The sequence below is a fragment of the Tenebrio molitor genome, chromosome 5 (assembly GCF_963966145.1).
Source record: "Tenebrio molitor chromosome 5, icTenMoli1.1, whole genome shotgun sequence".
In the NCBI taxonomy this organism is placed as follows: Eukaryota; Metazoa; Arthropoda; class Insecta; order Coleoptera; family Tenebrionidae; genus Tenebrio; species Tenebrio molitor.
In genome coordinates, this window is record NC_091050.1 from 12307782 (window position 1) to 12333729 (window position 25948).

Sequence of the window (25948 nt, forward strand, 5' to 3'; positions counted from 1 at the left end):
CTTTAATAGCTGTCATTTGAAATGTCAGATGTAACAAAGAGATCTGCCGCTTGCACTTTCAGATAATAATCATTCCCTCTGATCGGTCGATTAGGTCACACAACATGTGAAAGCAACAAACCGAGTAGATTCTTCGAACAGTATTTTGACATTAATCGTGGGAAATACAAGCCGACGGCGTATCAAATAAGTTGTGCCTTTATCAGAACCAAGGTTCTAGTGGCCGTAGCTTATCCGCCAACACTATAATGAAGATAATTACTAGTTTTGCACCGGCGGTGCACATTAATGAACGCGCGTCTATCGAAAAACGTACAAAACGCTTGTTGAAAACGCAGTCGAAAGAAGTTTACCGCGCGGATCTCGAAAGCGCCTTTCCAGAATACAAGTTGTCAACCTGTCAGTTTTTATTCGCGTCGGGTGCGCGACAATTTCGGGACAGTCTGTACAGTGCGAGGCAATAAAAGAAACGTGAGTCCCGGTTTTCGCGTCTTCCACCCCGACGGTCGTCGAAACGTCTACGCTTCAGAAATCAGGGTGGCTTGCTTAGCGACGTTAACGATTGTTTTTAGTGCTTTTTTATGTGTTCGGTGCTTTCGGGGGGGCGTTCGCGTAGCGGGAGACGTTTCGCGTCCGGTGCGTCCGACGAGCTTACGGTGCAGATTATCGGAACGATAACGGAAACGATCATTATCGTTGATTAAGCCCAGCCGACTTGTCTGGGAGTGAGCTTGTTCATGGCCTACTTAAATAGCGTGCGCTTAGATAAACTCACCGGCTATGACGACGGTGACGGCGGAATGTCTGGCACGGAGCACCGGCTTTTTCACCAGTTCTGTCGCAGATCGAGGACGAAAATTTGCGAACGGGAGTGGAGGCATCGCATCTAGGCCGGAATTGAGATTTTTGCGTCCGACTGTATCCAAATCGAGTTTTTCGTAGCTTTGCGCTCTACTTAAGTCATTTTCATCCATTTTCGCATGTCGCTTCTGAAATTTCATATCTTTATCGTTGTCTAAGATTGCTAGGGCAGGTGTTCTTTGATTGTTTCGTCATTTAAAAAATTATCAGTTGTGCGATAATCCGGCGAGGTCACCTCACAAATACAAATGATATTGTTTGAATTATGGTGTAAAAAAACACGTTTCAGATTACTGTTGTTTCTGTTGAACAACCGCCGTGAATTACGAGATGTACGGCGAAAAAATAACAAGAATTTATTTTCCAAACGCTGAATTATGTTTAATTCAACAAATAAAAATATTATAAATTGTTGAATTAATGCTTTGTATTAATTTACAACTTGAAAAATGCCAAAGAATCTAATTCGTTCCGGCGATTTGTCTAATCTGTCAGATCCGTACGATGCGAGCTAGTGAACGCCTACCTTTAGCGATTCTAATGTTCCGGTTACAATTTTGAGACAGGATATTTTTGATAAATAAATGGACGTTATTGACTATTTTTTATTTGTTGCTTATGAATTTTTTTCTGAATGTTTGGAATTATTATTGGCTCTCCCGCATTAGAAAATATATTTCTCGTGATTAGCATAGTCTTTTGGATCGTCTATCTGCAGTCAGTAATTTATTGTCGTTCTGTCAATTTGTCATTTAGATATGCAATCTGAGTAGACACGGTTTATTCACATTCGATCAAAAGAAATCTATCTAACAGATTGTTATCAGGTTATATGATATTCTTTTTTATTATAATACCAGTCGTGGTATACCTCAAGGAGTTGTTCTGTTTATCAGACTTTATTCTTTTTATTATTGACTCACCATCGTGAAATTCCTATTCACCTTCCTGGGGGTCGGTGACATTCTTATGGTTTGACTCAACGATTTTGGTGCCAAAAACAATTTGCGATTTCTACTTATTTTTATTTTATTGCTTTCATACATTCAGTGTGCAGAACAGCATAAAAAATGTAAAATGTTAAAATGAAATAATTTTTTCTAATTGGGTTACGAAAAGCAACCATTGTGATATATCATTTTAGTTGTCAAACGTGCTTCGTTTAATAACTAGTGTAAAAAGTGACATTATATTATCACTAGTATTAAAAAGTGACATTAGTGATATAGTATTATCCCGGAAAATTATTGAAATAGTAGATTTAAACAGGATTTTAATCAGAATGTGTGCTTTTCGTAACTAAATTAGAAAAAATCTTGTATGAAGCACGTAGCAAAATGGCTATTTTTTTGCACACGACATATTGTCATGTCTAGTGCAAAAAAGACGCTCATTTTGCAACTCGTTGCATAAATAGCTATTATATAATTATGTATCTAATAATCATAATTAAATAAGTATCTAATAATTCTTTACTCGACCAGAATTATGTGAAAACTTAGTTTAAAGATAAACTTTACAAAACTTTCATTTTATTATTGCAAAACGTCTTGTAAGTACTTAATTTTTTATCATTAACAAATTTTTGTTGATTTCTCTAGGAAGAGTCGAGAAGAACTTTTTTCACTTTCAAAATTCTATCTGAAATCGAAAACATTTGTCTTTCTCTGGAGAGACTTACTCAAAGGGAGACATGTTTTTTACGAGGATAAATTACTAAATTACTTATCCAATGATTTTTTTCATAATTGCAAATCTGATTATGGTAAAATACTAAAATAATATTTCCATGTCTTTTATGTTATAGATATAGATTTTAATTGAAGAATTTTGATAAATTCTTTTTTATTGTTTAAAAATAAAAAATCGCTTGGATTTTTTTTTTTGACAAATATTTCAAATTTTTATTTCGTGTTTCTCATGGACTTGGCTACCACATATACATTTAAAAAAAAGTCCATTGGACTAGAAATATTTTCACAGCTCTACCAGGAAGTTGTCCAGTGAAGGAACCTTATTTAATTACTTAATCTGGATCTTGATGATGATTAAATTAATTATCCAGTGATGGATGACATCTGTAATTTTTCTTTCAACAATATCTTCAATTAAAAGCTTTCTAAAACTTATTTTTCCATTTTTTAACACTATTAACCTTTTTTTTCTTTTTTTTTTTCTAATGGTCTCTAAAAAAATCTCTGTGAAGACTCAATTTTAATGACTGGAGGAAACTAGGAATAAACGAGGTTATTTATGGAATCGTAACCATCGTACCGATTAATAATTTTTTCTTTTTAATTTTTCAAAATCATTTCAAATCAATTTTTAGGCCACACAATTAGTCACAGAAAAGCTCTTTCTTCGTCGAAAATATGTTTAAATTTATTTTTATTTGGTCACTCGGAGCATGTTGAAACCATAATCGCAGACTAACGCTCTTGGCGACACAAAATGTCAGAATATTATTAAACTCAGGTACTTGACACTATACCTATCTAAATGTCACCACCTGCTGCAAATATTTAACAGAAATTTGTTAAATATTTGTCTATAGTTTGTTGCCACTCGTGTCTAATAGCTCTAAAACGAGTTCTACAAATTTAATGCGTTCTTCCTAGAAAAACATTTGCTAAATAGTATATATTTTTCATGTAAATTATGACATCTTTGAAAACACTATAATTAACTTTTTTGCCGCGGCAATTGGAACTAATTAAACTGTTGAGCGAATCGAGAAATTTGTTATCATTATCGCCGGTGTTTATTTGCTTAGAAATAATTCCACAAATAAGTATCGTTAGTAGTAAAATGCGATAAGTGAAAGTCGATAACATATAAATATTGACACGGCACTACGGAAACAAATAAATATTTTCACAGTTGATTTACGATCGTTGCCCCAAGGTCTGCTCGCGAATTTTTTCGGGCGAGCCTCGTGCACTTCCACCTGCACGCCCCCTCCTTGCCAGGCACTATTTTTTTTTGGCAACGGCCCCCACCGTCGGCTTTTATCAAGACGTCGACTTGTCCTCCCAAAGCGGCACTTTTTCCACCCCATATCGCGACCCTCACTCGCAGATGATAACCCGTCGACCTCCACCCGCCCGCACTTTGAATGACAAGTTGTTTGGCGAGTCAACGAAGAAAAAATACACACTTTTGGAGACGAAACGGGCGTTTCGGGGGGCTCCAGGTCCCGCACGAGATGCGCTTCGGCGTAATTTGGAACGGACGCGTCCTCCATCTGGAGCAGAGCCAGATTCTTCCCGAGTTGAAAAACATTGACCAACAAACGGGTCCAGACGATTCGATTCGTCTCGGTGTTGCGAAAGCGCTGCTGTGACAGTCTGGGCTCGATATTATCGGTACAGATCAATCCGGAACAAAGTTTGCGGGGGTCTTCGAGGGGCCAAATCGAAGGGTTGCCCAGATCGACGGGACGGCCGAAGAACTTCAGTTTTACGCGGCGGAGTTGCTTGTTACTCGTCGAAGTTGGGGTGTCGCCCCGTTTAACGAATTAAGAACTCCAAAGTGGAGTAAGTGGCGGAGGACACGGCAAACGCCTCCCACACTCGGATAAAATCGGAAAATGGGTCGAGCCTGAAAGGCGAAACTTGTCACTTTTCGGCGGAAAGTAAAACTTCGGCTTAATTCTTTTATAACGCGACGCGTTTTGAGGACCTCTCCATTTTTCCTCGCGCGATTATTCGAGCCCCATCGATCGCCCGAATTGAATGGATATCAATTTTTCAACGGGGGCGGGATTTTTTTAATTCGGACGATTCGAACGACGCGCTAATTGAATTTGCGCCGCGGGAAAACGAACGCCGAAGTGACACGACGCTCCCGTTCCCACGGTCCCCATCGAGGGGGTGGAAATCGAAGCGGGCGCACAATCGAAAGTTCGGGGTCGGCGGAGGGCGCGACTCTCCCGGGTTGAGTAATTTACGACGTCTGCCGCGGTCAGGGGATGATCTGCAATTATCACGTCGTGGGTTCGGGTCGTGATACGACCCCCATTTAAATAAAATTAGGGTCAGGGTGGAGCGGCTGCTACGTCTCCGTCGAGAACAAATCGGGGATGATGCGGGAATATCTGACGGATTCCGGTGCGGCCATGTGGTCGTGTTTGTTTTCGGAATGGGCGCGGAGAAGAAACTTTTTTAAGTAGCCGGAGCATCGACGCTTTGTTTAATGGGAAAAGTAAATATTTGGGCGGTCTTTACCGCGAGATAACAAATTAAGTATTAAGTAATTTATGTTTTGAATTATCTTCACGGTGTGTTGCGAGAGCCGAAGATGTAGTGTTTGTTTAGTGTTAAATAATCCAAGAGCTATCGATGGCGACAAACATAAAGTTTTTATAGGAAACTGTCCGGGCGAAAAATTGACTTTCCCGAGAACACCTAAATCAATAGCGGTGGAAATTGACGTCGTGAAGGGTTGTAAATTTTTCAGTGCACGAAACCTTCTCCTTCGTAAAGTGTGCGTATGCAAATAGTCGTCCGTAAAAAGTCGCATGGTAAACAAGCACGTCCATCGACGCAATTTGTCTCCTTAATGAATCATTACTGCAATACACATTCGCCCACATACCTTGGCTAAATAAATTTTATGCGGCTCTTGAACCTGAAGTCAAGGATACGCCGAAAAAACGAGGATTCCGCACGAGAGAGCCCCCTTTCTACGTCCTCTCTTCGATGTCGTTTCAGGGGTCATTTCGCCCATTAGGAGCGGCGTACCCTTGCAGACGCATCTCGAGGAGCCATCGATCCCTATCTCCTTTTATATGTAAATAAAGGGGCTCGACGGTGAGTGGTTGGTGGAATTTGCGGCTTCCCCGACCGGATTTTTTCGTATTTTATTAACCGGTCCCACCTGCCGATCTATCAATCCCGACGTCGCACTCCGGATCTGACACCGGAGCCTCGTCTTGACGTGATTCTTCCCCTAACTTGGTTTACCCCCGAATTACGAAACAGGCCATCTGGAGTGATACATTTTAAATCGTCCCCGGAAACAGGTCGAAGGTTCCGGACTTAATTATGCCGGTCCCGATTGATAAATATCGGGGGTCGGTTGAGAAACGCATCGCCGCCCCCGCCGGATGACTCCGGATTGATGCGGATGTCTTCATTGTGCTCGTGATTGGGTTGGCGGCGATTTGTACCTGCTAGAGGAGCTCGTGGCGAAATTCCAAAAGAACTGTCGACGTTCCCAGATCGCAATCTGGAACAACCCCCAGGTCGTTGTTTTTTTTTGGTCGTCCGTTGTTTTGTGCTGTCTGGTGTACACACCTCTTTCCAGTTGGAAATTTCATTAGAGCGAGTACAGTTGGCTTGGTGGCCCTTAGGCAGGCAGCAAACGGCACTCGGCTCGGTCAGAATCGTTAAGAAAAAGCAATTATCAGCCGGAGCTGCGCCTTCCTTAATGAATTTAATAATGACAATGGCCCGTCAATTGCCTCCAACGAGGATATAAAACTGTCCCCGTTCGAGAAATAATAACGGAGACAAGCCGCCCCCGTCCGCAAGCGGGGAACACCCCCTCGTGATCTCGGGGGCTCCCCGAATCGCCAAACACAATATTCGAGAACGAATGGATTAACACGAACCAGGTCCGGAGATAAAATCTCCGCCGTTCAACACGCCACCGTTTTGTTGTCGGAGGTGTCTTTTTCCGCCCCCGGGAGAATGCCGCCCCCGTCCGGCTAATTTTCCCGGCGGCCTTTGCCATCGTGATCGCGACATCGTCGTCGGCGGTGTATCAGTGGGAACGTTCGCAATCGGAGTTTTAATTAAATTCCATTTATTAAGTTATAATTAAACGTCATCGCCATGATTTCATTAAAATTTTACAGTAATCGCGGCGGCGATCGTGAAGATGCGGACTGCCACGAGAGAACATCGTCACATGGGGGTGGGTCATGTGGGCAACATCCGGGTCCTTCTCCGACCATTAGAGGTCGTTAAGGGAACACTCGTCGACGTTAATTTCTAATTTATTTCCCGGATAACGTGCAGACAAGTGAGGAACGTTACGCAGTAATTTTGATTGGCCATTGTGATGGGGACGGCGTTTTTAACGTGCGCACGGCCGGTTTAACGCCACATCGGCAAGGGTCATCGGTGGCCCAGACCAGATGCCGCAAGAGGGGTTGTAATTTCTTTATTGTCGGCGGCGTTTCACCCTCGCGTTCAATTGGGCTAATTTGTTTTGAATTTTGCCCTCCACCGACGTAAACAAGTTTTCATTTCCGCCCCACGTACTAGTCCTGCCTTTCCATCCCCAAATGACGCCCCAATAAGGGAAAACAAAACAAACTCGTGTGGAAGTGCTTCAAAATGATCATGTTTATTTATCTGCACTGTTTGCTCTTACGCTGTTTTTGCAGGATTGATGGGGTTTTGTAAAAGCAAAAACCCCACAAGTTAAAAACAACAAGTTTATTTTAATCCCCTCACTCCTTAAGGGAATGGAATAAGGTCAGAAAGAAATCTAGGAAATACACCTTTTTTAAGGAGCCAGTCACGCTAGAAGTTTTTAAAACTTCCCTTGTAAAGTGCGAGACTGGAACGATATTTTGGTGTGTTTTTCTCTTAGAACCAAAATTCCCAGACATTCCTCTTGTATCTGTATTTCCTGTATCTTCTTGTATCTGTATCTCCTGTATCGTCTTTTATCTGTATCTCCTTTGGTATCTGCATCTTTGTAGATGGAAATAAGAAGATAATAGAAAGAAACTTTGGTATTTTCATCTTTCCAGGTAGATAGTTTTCCAATTTAAGAAATACGAAAAAGTTAGAAAGAATCTTGTATGTGGAGTACACTTGCTAAGAATCAGGTCAGACCACAAAGTTTTCGAATTTTCTTCTTAGAGTGTGGGTTTTTCTTTCTTCCTAAGTGACTGGAGAAAACTTACTTTGCAAGAATTTTGCAGAGAATTGAAAGAATGTTTTGGTTGTTTTTGTGTCGAGACCAGAAATACGGGACACTGTAGATCCCATGGTATCTGTTCTCACCTTTTCATGACATTTTCTCTTTGGGAAGGTCCCATCGGAGGTCCATCGATCTCTTGTGTCAATCCGGTCAGTGTCAGTGCTCTTGGTTGAGCGTTCGCCTTCCGTCGAATCAAAAACCAGACGCAAACAGCCTCCTTTTTTTAAAATTAACCAGACAATGACCGCGTAATTTATTCCTTTCAATGCCGCCTTCTCGCCCAAATAAACAATTCACTTCGCCACAAAAACACGCCGCCAGTCTATATATTTTAAATTGGAATGTTTTATGTGGTGTCCAAGCGTGGTGGCACATTTCCGCGACGAAGGACCCGACAGCTGGCCAATCCGCGTCCATCCAGGAGGTCGTCCCGCCACCGACAATTTACAAATTCACACGTAATTCGGCCCTAATGACCGCCAATCACCGTGTAGATGATGTCGGATGGGTTGCACGTGACTAGTGAAAATACGGTAGGCAGGACACGTAACATGTGAATTGTGGGCAACACCTGCGCCGGGTCACGCCACCAGCTCACCCACCCATGGCCTGACCCGCGGAAGTTCACCTGTCACACGTGAATTTATCGGCCGGTCACGGTCTTCGCCAATGGGAATCGATCAGTGCACGTCGGAAAGTTCAAGGTTTCCACGTCAAAAACGCGAAAAAACCGGCAATTTTTTGGTCGACGGAACTGGAATTCACCAATTATCCTCTTAATTTATTGGGATTTTTGCATAATCGGATTGGCGGCCGTAATTCACGTGGATTGTCCACGTAGATTTTTTTTTCACGGTGCGGTTCTAAGGTGCTGTGCTGGAAGCCGACACAAAGAGATGAGCAAACAAATAGTCATATCGACCTGTGGGGGACAAAAAATTAATGGAACGTTTTGGCCGACGCCACGGAACAAAAGAGAATGAAAAAGTGTCAAAAATGGAAAGAACAACAGACGAATGATACAGTTGTCGAGTGCTGTAATTGTGGTGTCCGCAAACATCTGTTGTGGGTCCTCTCTTGCTTAAGTAATACAGGTGGTCAATAATTACAGTCTTTTTTTTTTGGCGAAAATGAGTTAAGAATCAACCGTTATAGCAATTATTGCGTTCATAGTTCAAGGTACGTCGATTTTTTTTTGGATTTGAAAAAAAAATTGATGAAAATTTGTGGTAGAACTGAAAAAAGTGCAGAAGTATTTTGTCTGTTTTTTCCAGAAAATACATACTCGTTAGTATGGTTAGAAATTAATTTTTAAAGCATTCCAGAAACCAGATATGATTAACTTATAATAACATTTAAATTAATTCGTTAACTAATTGCTTAACACAGATTTGGTGTCTTGAATGCGGAAGGGATTGCTGAAAGGTCGCGAGAGATGTCAAAAAATGATTCCCTGAATCATTGGTTTTTGTTTTGCAGAGAAAGAGAAAAGTCACAGTTTTTGGGTTATAAGAAGGCACCAATCCAATTATCTGGTCGTGACACTATTTTCGTCTTTTGCAAAATTTATTTTCTCAGACGTTTAATGGACGTCGCGTTAACATGAAACGTGGTCAATTATGACCGCACAATATACAATGTACTTCCTGTGACAAGGCAATTAGAAACTACATAACCAGTTAATTATTTCCTAGACACCGGGCTACACAAAAAAGCACAAAATGACTTTTTACCCGTTGATCAACCCTCGTTTTGACATCCCATTAAAGCTTTTTCAATTATTGTTCTATTATTCCTGAGATTTTTCCTATTTGTAGAAGTGGAAGGAGAACCAACACTCTTTTAGAGACGACTCTTGAGCATTGCTTAATTACCACTTCTTTGTTCACTTCTTTCCTAGTAGATTCTCGCGTCTGGTGGAGCTTTTTCTGGTTTGTGCCTGCCTTAAGCGTCACCTTCGGGTCCTCTCTTGTGGATCCAATCGAACGGAACGTCATTTTGCATTAATTTAATGAACACGAGCAGGCTTAGCCATTAGATAAATCCGAAGAGGTAATCTCGAGTGTTGCGCGCTATAAATGGAGGCGTCATTCGAAAACTTCCGTAAATTTATTTCTTCCACTCCATCTTCTATCTAATTAATTTCGTCACGTCGGTAATGCATATTCATTATTTTTTCCTCGCCTGCCCATTTTTTGGTCGATCCATCACGTTTCTAACGTCTTCATGTCGAATCTCGATCTGGCGGAGCTGTTACGTTTCACATCTTCCAGTCCCACTTCAGCGACGGTGACTTAATTGTTTGTTGCGACGTCGATGATGCGTGACCTTCTTGCACGATGGCACCGTCGTTTTATCAATTACGCCACGAGATCGATCGGCGATTTTCGCATCAAGAGGGAGATGCCCCCCTAAAGTGTAAAACGAAAGCACGCACACCCTCCAACGACGATAATTAGACGGTATCATGTCGGATGGGCAAGGGCGAAGAGGCACGGGCGACACCTCCACCGAACAATTCGAAAAATCTACCTGTACCATCGACTCGCTCCGACATCAAAAGAGACGGAGGAGGACAACAAAAGCGTAGAGAGAGACCGACACCAGTCTGGTGGAATGTCTAGACAGAGAACGTGAACTGGATGGAGTTAACGATCGACGAAGAAAGTCGTACTTTTCGAGACTGGAATGTACAAAAAGTCGTCCGTGGGAAAGGTTCGCACGTATACGTACATCCACACACACGAACGGGGTCGCGAGGGTGGGTTCACGGCCCCCGGACCGCATTCTTTCGGCCACCCTCCCCGTTTCGAAATTAATTCGGTCGGACGAAGAGCTTTCGGGCGACCGTTCGTCTAGAAACAACGGAAAGACGCACGGATGGTACCTGTGAGGTCGCGTCTGGAAACATGTTGCGACGCGTCCAGACGTGATCTCGCCAGCAAGGCCGACAAGAAGCTAAAGCGGGGTTCACAGCGAGGCGCGCAGATGGTTCGAGATAAGTCGGGTGGGTTAATAGAGTTATTAGATAAGTCGGGTTTTTATAACGTCACGTATAATACACCAAATCGACAACTAAGTAGTGCCACGGAGTTAGGCACAGTATTCTTGTAAGGCACCAGATGGCGGAGATTCCAAGGCACTATATTATTAAACACCTAAACCTTGAAAGTTAATTACATATAGATTTTTAATTTTCAAGAAGTGTGGTAACTCTTCGTTTTGTGATTGGATAAATTCGATGATTTGGACAATTAATAATGAAGTAATGAAAAAAAAAATTGGTTTTTCAAAGAGTTTTAGAAGTGTCCACTAGATCGGAGAATAGTGCATTTTTCATTTAGCGTATAATGATGACTATTAACCAAGAGGATGAAAATTGCAACACGAGCCGTAGGCGAGAGGTGGAATCATCCGAGTGAATAATAGCCATTATACGCGAGTTGAAGACCATACTTTCTCCACGACTATACCAAGAAAAAACAACCTTTGAAAATTTAATTTGATTTTTAATATTTGACAATTAAAATTGTGCCTCGTTTAGCGGTTGCTATGTGATGCGCGACTTATTGTTTACAAACGCATCCCATTGGCGATCTGCTGTTGTAGAATGAAAATACGAGGGATGTGATTGGCCGACAGCTGTGGCTTTCAGTTATTCTATCACGGGGCGTGGAATTGATATTATTCTTTCATAGGATATCCAATTTGAAAAACCAAAAATATAACGTGGTACTTGGGAGGTTTTGTTTTACCGTTTTAAACCGCGCAACATATCCATTAAGAACCTGTCTGCCAGGTGGTTGTAAAGTCAAAAATGAGAGTTTTTTTTTAAATTCGGTGAAGGTTGTTATTTAATGTAACGTAATCGGAATCTGGCAAGGGAATTAACCTGTCAGAAACTCTAAACTCTCGACAACCGAGTTTGCGGCGTGAACCGAGCCTTACTCTCCTAATTCAGGATAACGCGAGGAAGTCGAGAATTTCCGCGGGTAGTGAAAGGATATCAGACATGTTATTCAGCGCTTACAGTTACTTCACTGCCACAGATTTACTTCGTTATCAAACGACCCATTTGCTGAGGCCGTAAATACTTTTCTGCGAAAGTCTCTTATTAATGACACCAATGAGCTGTCCGGCTCGGAAATCTATTGCTAGATTATTAAATGAGACCGTTCCACTGTTTCTTTGTCGTGCTTCGTTAACGGGGGTTCCGTTTTTATTCTCTCCGGTGAATGGATAACAGATACGTTCGCCCTCCTACTTTCCGCCAAAAAAATACGACCGCAAAGGGGGATGAATCCGCGGTCGGAGCGACCACCACCCTGTCGTAAATCTCCCGAGAACTACCTGCTAAGTAGTCGCCGTCAAAAACGTATTACCTTATCGGGGTAATTATGAGGTTTGTTTTGAAATTTCTTCAAAGGTCAAAGGGTTGTACACTTCATTCAGCAAACACAAAGAGTCGAACAGGTTCGCCCTCGGATGCCTCTCGAGAATTGAATAGGGCGCAGGGACGCGGGGGCGGAAGAGGAATGTCCGTCGATGCTCGCTCCCAAAAAGAAGTCTTCCGGTTGAGCTTTTGAAAACATTAACAGTAACAGTTGCAGCTTCGATTTGAGATGATCGAGGGTTTAGGGCGCAGTTCGGGGGAGTTTTTTTTTTTTTTCGTTTTTATTTAAGAGTTTAGTCTGGAGATTATGTAAATTCGTGCTTAAAAAATCGCCGATTTCCGAACCGAACGACCGGAATGCAACTTTTCCCCGTTTCTCATTTCACATTCGAGGGTTGAGCGTCAATCGACAGCGTAATTCGACGACCATTCATCCCCGTTAATTTGGGCGGAATCAATCCTCCCGTTTGAGACGCAGCACTCCAACAGTCTTCAATCTCCGGAGTCCGTTCAGATTAGCGCTTTTGTGGCGCGACAAAAATAAAAATGCATTCAGATTCGACACGATGGAGCCGTCCCGTGTTATTTTTTCCTCCGATGCGCGTTTGTTTACTTTTTTTCGGCGAAAATCCCAGCCGAGCGATTAAAAATGCGCCGAACTCGTTGCATACTCGCTCCGGAATCTGTAAGAAATGCCCGGAATCCACGAAATGGACGTCTTCGGCTCCATCTTGTCCTAATTACAAGACCGCGACAGGCCCGATTATAATAATCAAGGCGATGTTCTCACGTGTCCGTGCAATTAAATTTCAATAAAATTGCCGCAGTCGAGAGCCGGAGGATTATTATACAGTGTGATGTTATAATATTAGCAGACCGGTGTCTGTCATTAAGCCGCATTCGTATTTTCACCGAGTTTATTGCATTAATTAAGAGCGAAGGTAGGTGTGTTTGAAATGAGACTTTACGAGCATCGCGGCTTTTGACAAAAATAGAAGCGGTGTAGGTGGGTGCGCGGCTGTTTGTTTTTTATTTTATTTTTTCGTTTTATTTTGGCGGCAAAATGGCACCGAGAGGTCGAGCGGGGGACGGGGGTGCTGACACCTGCTTTCGGGGGCGCGATTGCAAATCCGTTCCGGTGCTTTCCGGACGCATCTGGAGAAAATTCCATGCATAAATAACGAAGTTACGGCCGAGATGCAGTCGATATTCGAAGAGAATGCATCGCACTCCGGTGCATATCAAGTCGTTCTGTTTCGATGCAACAGGGGAGGACGGGGCCGTTCTTTCACATTCAATTTCAGATTTTCAGGATTTCGCATTTGTTTTATTGCTTTTTTTCTGGCAAAGTACGAACGAGTCAAATGGAAGCACAAATAGGATTATGTCTCGGAATATATTTAAATTTTCTGTTGCGTTGTTTTTTAGTAAAATGAAGGATATTTAAAAATCAGTGCACTGAAGAATTGTTATACAGTCTTAATAATAACTACTTGGCAATCTGATAATCGTTTTTTCTAATGTCAAAAAAAAAAATATAGTCTCGGTTACGGCTTAGTAAAATTTTTCCTAAGAAAGTGTACAGATTCTAAGTAATCAATATATTAGGTAGAAATGCACTATTCTTTTTTTTGATAAAGATTTCAAAATAATTATATGTGTGCCGTCTGCAAATACAATAAAATTTGCACTTAAAATGAAATTTAAAAAATGATTAAGATAAAATAGAAAACCGTCAGCAATGAGATAGAACATTATGGGATTTCATGTTGTTATTATACCATCTTATGAATGTGAATCGAATAAATTGTACAAAACCAAGCTTACTTTCAAGTAATATATTGTGTGAAACGCAGACAAAGGCTTTTGTAAAGTTCAAACAAATTGCTAGACAAGAATAATCTTCTTTATACAATTTCTGGCATTTCCAGCAAAAGTAAAGATAGAGAAACCCAAACGAAAATTAAATAGTAATTTTGAATATTAATATTAGAAGTGATATTGTGGTAGCGATATTTCTCTCCTTTTTTTTCTCATCCAGCAGTAGAAGTGAAAATTAATTTTTTCTTACGCCTTCCAATTGACTTACCTAAAATAATGCTTTATTTGCCCTCCGGCCTTTCGGAATTCTCATTACAAACATAAAAAGGCAATTCCGAAAATTAAAATTTTTTTCCTATCCTTTTATCTTTCTTATCTCCCTTCCGTCTTCATTCTGTATTTCTCCCCGCTCCTTTCTTTCCCTTTTTCTGATTTCGCTACATCCATTCCGCATGTGCTCAATTGTTTCTCTCTCCTCATAGCACATTCTGCACCTCTCCTTCCATCCAGTACCTGTTTTCTTTCTGCTCGTTCCCACATCTAAATCTCCCCATCATTTTTCTTTCTTTTACACTCTCTCTTTCCCCAGGTACTCCGGAATTTCCTCTGTCATACACCTCTTATGCGTCCTGTTGTATCTGGCTTCTCTGATTCTTTCCCTTTTTTCTTGCTTGTCCGTGTCTTTGTCCCTTTCACTCAGCTCTACATTCATCCATTTTCCTTTTGCTCTTAATACTTATTTCCACTTCTTCACTGGCATACCCGTCTCTGATTGTATTTCTCTCTCTCCTTCTTCTCCGTGTTTTTTTTCTCTCTAGAATCCTGCACTCTTCGCTTCCATCCAATTTGTCTTCAAATTCTGCCAAGCAATTAATATGCTTATTTTGAAGACCTTTGTTGCTGCAAATAGCAAAACTTGACAATTCAAGTTCATCCAAGGTGCTGACAAGAAAAGACTTTCTATTGAAAGGTATAATACCAAGATTGTTTATTAATTTTTTAAAAGATCTAATTGCAGTGTGTTACACTTATCCAAACTGTAATCTGATGAAACGGTTTTAGATTAGGATACCGGTTCGGCAGCTGTACCATTTGTATATAAATGTAATAATAGAGAAGTCAACGCAGACCCTTGAGGTATTCCTGCGCGACGTAAAAATTACTAACCACTGATCCGACTATGAAAAGTTTTTTTCTTCTATAATATGTAATCAGGAACTAGCAGTTAGGTCTAATCCGATTTGATACTACCGTGTGATCGAAAATAAAAAAAATCGAGATGGCCATGATTAATACACTGTCATCCCGGACTTTCAAGGCACTTACCAACAACTTGCCTTGATTCTTTTGTTTTTCCATACCTGAAAAACAACGTGTTCAAAAATAGGCCTGGCACAATTCCCGAATTAATGCAAGTAATTACTGATAACTGCAATTTAATTGATGTCCCAGCTTTGCGAAGGTCATCTGAAAACATGAAGCGAAGAGAGTAGCATTATGTTTGGAAGCTGAAGCCAGACATTTGGAACATTTACTCTAGTTTACTCTTGTTTGGAGCTCCTCGTGATTCTTTTACAACCAACAGGTCACACATAATGCACGTCTTTATGAAAATCAAGATTTCAACGTTCTCAAAATCACTAACCTAACTTTTGAGACTGACATCTGATTTTAACTTAACGAAATGCCAACTGAAATTTTTGGTCACAGCTAACTAATTTTTTTTTCGATTTCAAGGTATTATCGTTACATTAATTTTTCTTAAAATCCAACTTCATGTCTTTTCAATTATGCGCATGAGGTGAATCACATGAAAACCTAAACCATTCCAAAACATTTTTTTTTTCTTCAAATAAATCTTGCCTTGTGAATTGCAGCAAAATCATGTTGCAATACCCATTTCATTTCTTGTAATTCGCTTCTTCTTGTTCTCCCTTCTTTTTTATAAGTGATGGAAATATAAGAAAATCTTTCTAGATAAATTTCTTTTGAAGAGAGACATGCAGTGCAATTTAAATCAGCAGATAAAAAATAAATTTGACAAAAAACAAATCCGTTTTCTACTCAAGAGGTTGATGAGAACTGTGATTGGTTGAGCTAGGTCGGTACAAAGGTACTAATTTGAACGTCTTTCTTTCTTTGAGGCTTTTATTTTACCTATTTTTGCTGCACTCATACGTGCTCGAATCACTATTCAACACGCTTAATTATAAAAAATGTATTATCACTTATATTAAAGTACTAATTGCCGAGGTTAACTGGTTGTCTTCTTTTGTACGCAATCTTCTAGGAAATTATACGTGTGCATTAGGATTTATTGAAATTTTTATAAGTTGCATCACTTTGCTTATGTCGACGAATAACGACACGTTTTTCAGAAGCGCATTGCCGCAAAACACATGAAACTGTTATTGAGGCCAATCACTTGTCGCGGAATGTATGTGCACATAGCAATTAGAATTCATTAGAAGTTATGTTATGTATTATGTCTGCAATTTTTCCAAATTCTTCGCATTTGTTACGTAAAGGTAAACTCGAGGAATAGAAACTGCAATAGTTCATTAGGAAACTGCAAACTTCTTGGAAAGCACGAATCGCCAAAAAGTACTTTTTTAGCCTCCTCAACTCTAAATGACATGTTTACACATTTTGAACAGCTAGGGTATCTTGATTTTTACGTACTAATCAAACTATCTGTCATTTTACCGCAGTGTGTAAAATAACAAGAAAATTTTAAGCTTTCTGGAACCTCCAAAAAAATGTTTAGCGTATCACAAGTAAAATCCATTTATACTAAGACAAGATACCGCTACCATTAATCCGCTCAGTTTTCAAAAACGAACAGAAATTAATTGTTTTCTTCTAAAGTCTGATGGCGCTATCTTGACAGTCTTTGACAGGTTTTGCAAAATTATAGGTTACAACAAATTTCAAATTTGAGAAAACAAGTACATACTTAATGGGTCGTCGGCCAAAAAGATTAATACAGTACTAATGCGGTAGGCATTTTACATCGCTCGGTTTTTGTTAAAACACTCCCGCTGCGCGGTCGTTTTTATTCTAAAAAACCTCGCGCTGTAAAATCTAGCCTACCGCATATGTAATGCAAATAACTATTACAACTTTGGTTTTTGTGTTTTGAGTTCTAAGAAAGTTCCTAAAAGATTCGCTTTGTCAAGTAACCACTTAATTCCGAAAAACTTTATTGGAAATTTCCTTCAGCACCTTTCCATTAATTTCTACATTTGATAATACAGTTGTAGTTCTGTTTCGTCTTGATTCTTATTGCCATACTTTTTTTTTCTTCCTTACGTTGAGTCTTTGAGTGATTAAATCCACATCTGGAGCGTTGCCGGACGCTAGAATATTCGTAGGCCGCATCTATTCCGTTGAGCGACACAAATTTCATCATCCTCTCAAAGGACTCTGCATCCGCCATTATAATAATGAAATATTTGCTTTCCATCTTTTCAGAAGCAACCGTCTTGTACGTTTTCGTGTTTGTAAAAAAAAAAAACAAACCTCGAGGCAGCCGGTCCTGATTGTCGTCTAACGTCTAAACGGCGCCTTTTAGGGATGATTAACGAAATTACTCGCGCCTGTGTTGAATTCATAATTAACACACCTCCTCCATGGTGATGTAGTGCGCTTATTTCCCCGCAATCTTGTACGGCGAGCCCCGACCGCTGTTCCCCGTCCTGAAACAGATCGAGCTCATAGTTTTGAACTGATGAAGACATTAATTAGTCGGAATGTTCGCACTGGGACGTCTCTCCGGTTGTTCCGCAACAACCGAACACCGGATTTCGCACAAGAACGACAATTCATTCCGACAAGAGGGATGATACGGCGGCCACGTCCGGCCCCCGCGATAAATCCGCCAGACACCTTCCCCGATACGTTCCCGATTCGGGCCCCGTCGCGGAGCCCCACACCGTCCGGAAGCGTCGCCGTCGCCGTAAATTTCATCCGGGATATTTCCCGACGAGACATGTGTTTTTCCGGGAAATTACTGCGACGTTCGCGGAACAACTCGACTGTGGTGCTTTATACTACAATTTTCTTTAGCGGTGAAGTCGAGCGTGGCGCAATTTTCTTCCGGGGGATGTCCCAGATGAGTACGACTTTCTTTTTGAACCATTTACCACCCCGAAATTCGATAAGGAGTGGTGAAATGCAGAAAGCGCCGCATCAAACATTCACACGGCGTAATGAGGGGGATAAAAAATTGTAATTTTACAAAATGCTCTCTTTTTACGCCGCCATAAAAGTTCTTGGTTTTATTTTCGTGGTTGACCTTTGTCGTCGTAAAAGCGATTCGTAAATGGTCGCGGTTGTAATCGGCGCAATTTTTGCGAAATAACACTAGAATAATTTTTTTCGGATCGAAATTTTGTGGGAGTCGCGGTGCGAAATTTATTATTCAGGCTGTCGCCAGTGCAAGTGTTCGCCGTTTCTGTTGAATTAAATTTCAGTCGAGCAAAATATTTCAAATCCCCTTCGACCTGTTTTTGCAGCGAGTGATTCCCAGATTGCTTAATCCATTTTGTGCAAGGGAAACGTAAGCTTTTTCTTGTAATTTAGTCGGGACGAATCTGCGCGGACGTCATTGTTTTCTTTGGCGATTGGTCGAATTAAGAGAACCGAAACCAATTTGAGAGACGTTCTGTCGGAATTAAGACCTGACACGTCCGCTCCAGCTCCGGAACTTTCCAAATCCTTTTATGTGTTGTCGCGAATTAAAATTTACACCGTGGGGTGTGGAGTTTTTGGGATCTGACCCCAAATCGCGAATAAATCATGAATGAGGGGCGAGAACGAATCGCCCATTGATGGGTGGCGATCGACTTTCCGGTGGGACACGCAGACAAAAATAAAGGAGCGACTCTTCACGTCGCTTTTTACTGATCGGAATGGCTTATCGAACGGTCAACGGCCCCCGTACAAAATGCATCATTTTCAAACAAAACGTTTCGCGGAGATGTGTGTGGGCCACGTTATTAATTGATGTTGTTTACATTCATCAACACCCACACGCTCCACACTCCGAGTTTCTAATTTATCCGTTTTGTTCCATATTTAGGCATAATTGGAGGATCTCTTTGTTGCAGATCACGTTTCCGACCTGTCCCGTCAGTCCGAAAACAAGACTCTTCTCCTCTTCACCCAGGTCTACAAGGGCATGGCGGTGCTGTCGCGGGACCCGATCAAGACGCTCTACTCCGACATAAGGAACTACATCTTGGTGAACACGACCCAAGCCGAGATCTCCACGGGGATCGACATCAAAGCGAGCGTGTCCCAGTTCTTCACCGACTTCTTCCCGCTGGTCTACCACCACATCTTGCACATCAACGGCAGCCAGGACTTCGCTCCGGACTACAAGCTCTGCTTGAAGAAGACCACCGAGACGATCCTGCCGTTCGGGGAGATCCCCAAGCAGGTGTCGCAGTCGCTATCGAAAAGCCTCGAGGCGACGAGACTCCTCCTGCAGGCCTTCACGATAGGCACGGAAGTGTTGAACACGACCGGGAGACTGCTGGTGGACGAGGGCGGCAAGAGCAACGCCGAGTGCCACGAGGCGCTGTTGAAGATGACCTACTGTCCCAAGTGCCAGGGGTTGGTGAAGCACGCCAAGCCGTGCTCCGGGTACTGCCTCAACGTGCTGAGAGGCTGCCTGACGAAGTACGTGGCGGAGCTGGACTCGCCGTGGAACGGGTACGTGGAGGGCATCGAGAGCCTCATCAACGCCATGAAGAAGAACAAGGAGGATGCGGGCGTGAACGCAGACGCCGCCATCAGGTCCCTCGACACGAAGATATCCGAGTCGATCATGCGGGCGATGCAGAAGGGCAAGGACATCGACGCCAAGGTAGGGTTCGCGACGATACTGCCGCCCACGCCGATTCTTTTCCCATGAGCGCACAACCGCCGGATATTCTCCGTCATAAATTTCTACCAGACGGCACCTATGCACGTATCCACGTATAAATCTATTTTCTGTTTTGTGATGTCATGCATAGGGATGGGTCGCTTCAATATTTAAATCCACCAGTACTTTTTTACCGAATTACATAATATTTCTTTGGCGTGTCGTACTTTGTTGGCGTGTCACAGGCGATAAATTCACGCCGGAATTATTCGACGGATTTATTGTTATGCCAAAAGAGCGCACCTATTTATAGGTTTTTCTGCGGTCCAAGTCCCGAAATAAAATTAATCGCCATCGCGAATCCGGCTCCGGGGGCTCCCGGACCACGGAGGGGGAAAATACCGCCGGATCGAAGAAAAAACGTGGTGGTGGTGGCGGTTCGATGGCTGTCGGACGCCATAACATGTTCCGATGGTTCCGGTCGAAGACGAAAAAGCCAAACTGATTGTTATTTATGCGACGTCATTGTGAACTGGGTGTCAGCCGGGCGGATTTAACGTCCAAATTTATAATGACGGGGCTACGTTTAATTCCAAGTTTGTCTTCATTACTGGAATGTAATGACGCCATTAAAATACCATAACTCTGCATCAGCCGGCTGAAGTTGGACTTTATGTTGCCATTTGATAAACTGGAATTGTGCGTAAGATGTCGGCGGAAATTTTGGCACGGAATGGAAAATTCAAACAAGGATATTGGTTACAAGCTACGACTTGTCCAAGGCTCAGTGCCGGAGTCAGGTTACAAGATGCGACTTGTCCAAGGTTCGGCGCCTCAGTCCTTTGCAAAGTTAATTCCGTTATGGTGGTTCTAAAAGGGTGGCTCGGAGGGTAATGATTTATTTATGGTCTTAATCTCCAGGTTCGTTGACAGCCCAGGCATAAAGCACGGTGCAGGTGGACCAACAAAGTTGAAAATGATTCGTCGCTGGAAGAGTAAAAAATTTGCGGATGTTTGAAGGGGTTTTGATATACGGGATCGGTCGGGGGTGGGAATAGAGTTGAAAAGTGTTTTTTCTAAATGACTAATTGTTGTGGTGGCTTCCGAAGGCGCGGAACTTGGCCGTAAATCGGCGATTTGTGGTCGGCCCCGTCGGTCACAGTTAATTAAGTCGAATCGCTGATTAATCGATGAAACAGATGATAAGTTAATCAATTAGGCCTCGATCGGAATGTCAATCGATTAACCGGGAGATTTCCCCGGTCCCGAGATCAATTACCGAGGATTGTCATGGTTGACCGACTAGTCAGTGGCGTAGGAATCTCTCAGAAACGGAGAAATGACGTGGGTGCACCGCGATCACTTCTTAAACGAACAAACCAGATTGCGTGGTGGAATTTGAACGCCATAAGTTGGTAGTTTTGGAAAAAAAATCGAGTCCAAATAAAGTCAAAAGTCAAAATTTTTTGATTAGAACAAATTGTATCAGACTTCTTTGAAATGAGACAATTTGTTGTGAGTGATTGGGATGTGGGTTCATTTGAATGCTGAGTTTGAAATATTTGTACTAAGAGATATTAATAGTGGCCACAATTTTGGAAAATTTTGAAAATCTCAAAAGATGCACACGAAATTGATGACATGGTGAATCATATTTTTTTTGTCCTGGGCGAAATTATAGTCGGTTGAATGTCTTATTTTGAAATCTTCTTGAGAAGATTTTTGAAAAATTTTGTCATTTGGCTTCCAAAGCGAGCAAAGTTTTTTGAGCCTAAATAAAGTAGCTTGACGACAAGAAATCTTGATGTTAGAATCAGATCCTTCAAATACATAACAAGATAATTTGCTTGTTCTGTGTGATTGGTCGCCTTTTACAGAATAGAAATTTAGGAAATTTAGCATCAAAAGATGCACCAAATTTTTGTCCACGTGGAGGAAATTACTGTCATTGCTGCTGCAATGTTTTGTTGTGGAATGTTCGTTTAAAAAAAGAGACAACTTGTTTCTTCTGTGTGGTTGATTTATCTTTGAAGAGACCAAATTTCGGAAAAATTTTCAAAAATTTAGACTTGAAGATGTGGTTTGACGAAACATGAAGGTGGAAGAATTAGGTATTTGTGTCATTTGAGACAGAAGATTCACTTGAATTTATCGAAAGATTTGTCTCAAAAGGTGCCAAAATATGCCAAAATTTTAGAAAATTTAAAAAAATAAAAAATACGCACAATAATAGTGATGACGAATTATGTTTTTGTTTAAATTATCATCGCTCGAATGTTTTATTTTGAAATGTCTGTGGAAGGTATTTTAAAAATTATTGTTATTTAAGTGGAAGTTTCTTGAACGTATTTAAGAAGCTTGACGAGATAAAAATGTGAAATGAAAAGTTAGATTGATCAAAACAAGATCGTTCTGTTAGGAAGAGAAAAAATGTTGGAACATTTTGTAACTGGAAGTAATTCTACGAAACATGATTGTGCAGGAATTAGATCTTTGTGTCAGTTGATTTGAACATTGATCTTGAAAGATTTGTCTTTATTACAATATTAAAACATTTTGAAAAATCTTTGTGTTTTTTTTTCCTTTAATTTTGGTGTTTTGGCCAAAGAGAATTGAGAAATTCGTCGCGCCGCTGGTAATCGTTCATTATTTATATGCGAAGCGACATCTTCTTGAAGTGGAGAGCGTTCCGAGCCGAAAGAGTCCGGGGGTTCGCTTTACTGCCTTATAAATAATTAAATAAGGAGGGTCCCGAGACCGTTTTCCTACCTAGAGGACATAACAATCAGCCTAAACCATATTTCCGTCCGAGATCAGATAAAATGATTTGTGAAATGCCGCTCGGTGATGATTCACGAAGAGAGAGGCCCGAAAGACCCTCATCCTTGGATGTTTTATGGCGTGTTTGGACTGCGAAGGCGCCAGGTATTTTACATCTCCGGGTGAGAGACCGCTGGTCCAGGTAAAAGTTGCAACTTATTCTTCGTCGTTGGCCGTTGAATCATCGCCGCCGGTCCGTCTTCAACAATATAAATGTGGCGGCAGTTTCCCAGAAAGGCGGCGGATTTCGGCACGGAGGGTCTTAATAAAATCTCCGGCCGTTATATTTACAGGTTTAGTGCGCTCAAAAGTTCCACGATACAGAACTAGTTCCGCATATTAATCCTCGCATTATCCCCAAGAAAGTTCCGAGTGGATCCTCGCCTTTTGTATGACTTAGCTCCGAGTTAATTTTAAGTTTCTGAACAGTTTTATCTCGAACAGTCCCCAATTAACCCATGGTTGCTCTTATTCTTATTGCCGGATTACATCCTTTGCGACTCCCTAATCCGGAGAGGTCGCCCTGATCTCTCCGAGATCCCATCTAATTCCATTATGTAAAACAATAAAGAATTTATCTTCCACCTTGCGGACGACACCCACATCGCTCACGGTTTTCTACGTTTTTTGATAAACATTTTTCGACAATGGACGTGGGCGGGAGGCGCACTGGACTCTGAAAATTGCCAAATTACCAAGTATCTCCAGAGATCAAAAAGGAAACGCGATAAGTTTTTGTGATAAGCAAAAACAAAACAAAGGAATGAGTGTAGAAAAAATGGGAGAACAGACGACAAAAGGAGATATCAATCAAATGGAAATATTGACGCGGCTCGCTGTTTGAATAGTCCAGCTTGGCGTGAAATGCGCTGTACAAGGTCCAAATGATGTGTTTAGACGGCGATAATTATTGGCAGGCGATTTAATTTAATAAATTATCCGGTGGGTAATTTATTGTCGTAACAAGAACGGGTCTCCATATGTGGGTCCGGATACCCCGGAGCTCAAGCGTTTAATGTTTTTATTTATTCACACAACGAGAAGAAAAAAAAACGTTTTCGATGAACCCGAGGCTCCGATAATCAATTGTTCAAACTTCCCATTACCGAACCGTCCAAAAATGCCATGAATTATGCAAAAACAAATTATGACTCACGAACAATGAAATATATTGTTGTAAAATCCGCGGCATCCATCGGCGTGGCCTCCGGTTTGTCGTTGGGTCGTCCTCTCGGGAGAGAGAAATAGCCGCCTCCTCGGCGAGGCGCCCCAAGAGCGTTGGCAGACGCGGAAAAAAAACCGGACCACCTGTACATTAAGGAGCAGGTGATAACTAGAAAGTAATTGTGTATAATTCAAAACGAACACATTCCAACGAGACGATAATGCGCGGTTGGAGGGCCCCGTCATTCTTCGGCCGGGGTTAAGTCCTCCGGTTCATTCATCTCCGACCGAAACCACCTCCGCCCATCTTCTCACATACTACAGGAGGTATCTTTACTACACCGCTAATAGTCCGGGGCCGTGCCACGATATGATTTCAGCGGTCGGAAAGGAGGCTGACGGGCCCCGGCGCCCCCCGAGCGCTGCAATCCGTCGTGGTAGAAGCGGCCGAGAGGTGTTTTTCTGCTCGCCGCCATCACAACTCGGTGCATTCCACCGCAGTGAATAATTAATCGGGGGGTCGCGCGGAGGAATTCGGTCGCGGATCGGGGGCGGCAGCTCCGCGTTTTTCTCGGGGGCCGCTTTTTTCGACCGGTCGCGGTTCTTGTTGTCGAGCCAGTCTCGTACGAAACAAAACCGGCCGCTTAAACAACATTGACATTCTTCGGATACCACTCCTTTTATACGGCGTTCCCAACCGGCACATCCCCTATGCAAGTATGCACTCGGCCGGAGCAGGTTTCGGTCACGGCCGAAACGCCCAGGAGGCCTTCGCGGCGAAAATTCTGACGCCGCACCGCAAGAATCGCAGGAAGGGAAACGGAGCAGGAATGTGGTGACGGATGACAACGTGAATGTCCCACCAGGAGCTCCAGAAATTGACCACGCTGGATCTGCAGATGACCAACAGTTTGTTTGTTCTGATGCTGCACCAGAAGAATCGGTTGGAGGCGGCGGATTTGCGATTAGCGAACGCGGAAGGAATGTGGTGCCAGATCACAATGTGAATGTCTGACCAAAAGCTCCAAAAGTTAATGGTGGATCTAGAGGTGACAAAGAGTTTGTTACTGGGCGAGGACATTGTATTGATCTGCTAAGAAATGCCACCATTTACGCTAATGCAATGGATATTAAAAGTAAACAACAGACAAAGTCGTAAATACCTCAAGAACAATAAAACAAAGAGGCGTTAAACAAGAAGTATGTATTCGATAGAAGACCAATTAGCAAATAATGCAGAAATGATGCATTTATTATTGACCTCGTGCTAAGAAGAAAGCAAATGAGTAATGACAATACTGTGATTGTTTGTTTGTGTTGGAAGAAAATCTTTTTATTTTGCACTTTGGACATTCTTCCGATTTGTTCTTTTAGTTGATTGATACCAAAATTACTACTTTTGGAAATCACTATTCACTAGAAGAGTAATTAGTAAATGATACAGAGATGGTTCCTGCTAAGAAGAAAACAAATGACAATCCGTGTGAACATTTGTTTGTTTTTGTTGAAGGAAGATTTTTTAGTTTGCATTTTGGATGTTCTTCTAAATTTGTTTTAGTTTCAATATTAATTGTAAAAATCAGGAACTGTTGCACATGAACATAGTCACTCGGGATGACGATAGAGGTAGTGGATTTTGTCATGGGCTGTGACCTTGGAAATATCTGCGCGAAGGCGGAGTGATAAATCAGTGAAAAATCTGTAAATAAAAACTGAAACGTCAACTACTATACATGCAAATAGACGAGAGAGAGAGACGACACTAACGCGACGAATGACGATGTTTTCCGGTCGGTTTGTAGCGCCTATACTTGAGACCGATATTTGTCGTTTGCGCAGATACGAGTATGACTCACAGCCCATGAGAAAATCCAACACCTCTACCACGCCAAATTCTGCATACGGGAACTCTCAGCAACTTTGAACGACAATTCCGCAACGAAAATAATTCCATTTTTCATCTATGCCGAGTAGTAGAGAACTATGATGTATCGTGTGTCTCAGGTTTCCGCTTTGGGACCGTTTCTGTCTCGCCCCGCTGTTGCTTTGTTATCATAACCTCTCAGCTCTGGGGTCGT

At 41.9% G+C, this 25948-nt stretch overlaps 1 protein-coding gene across 1 annotated transcript in view; it reads left to right on the top strand.

Moving 5' to 3' along the window:
- Window positions 1-25948, top strand: part of dally (division abnormally delayed protein) — an 86226-nt gene that overhangs the window by 31716 nt on the left and 28562 nt on the right. Inside the window, exon 3 of the mRNA XM_069046506.1 lies at window positions 19126-19886. Coding sequence (XP_068902607.1) covers window positions 19126-19886 — 761 coding nt within the window. The remainder of the gene's footprint in view (window positions 1-19125; window positions 19887-25948) is intronic.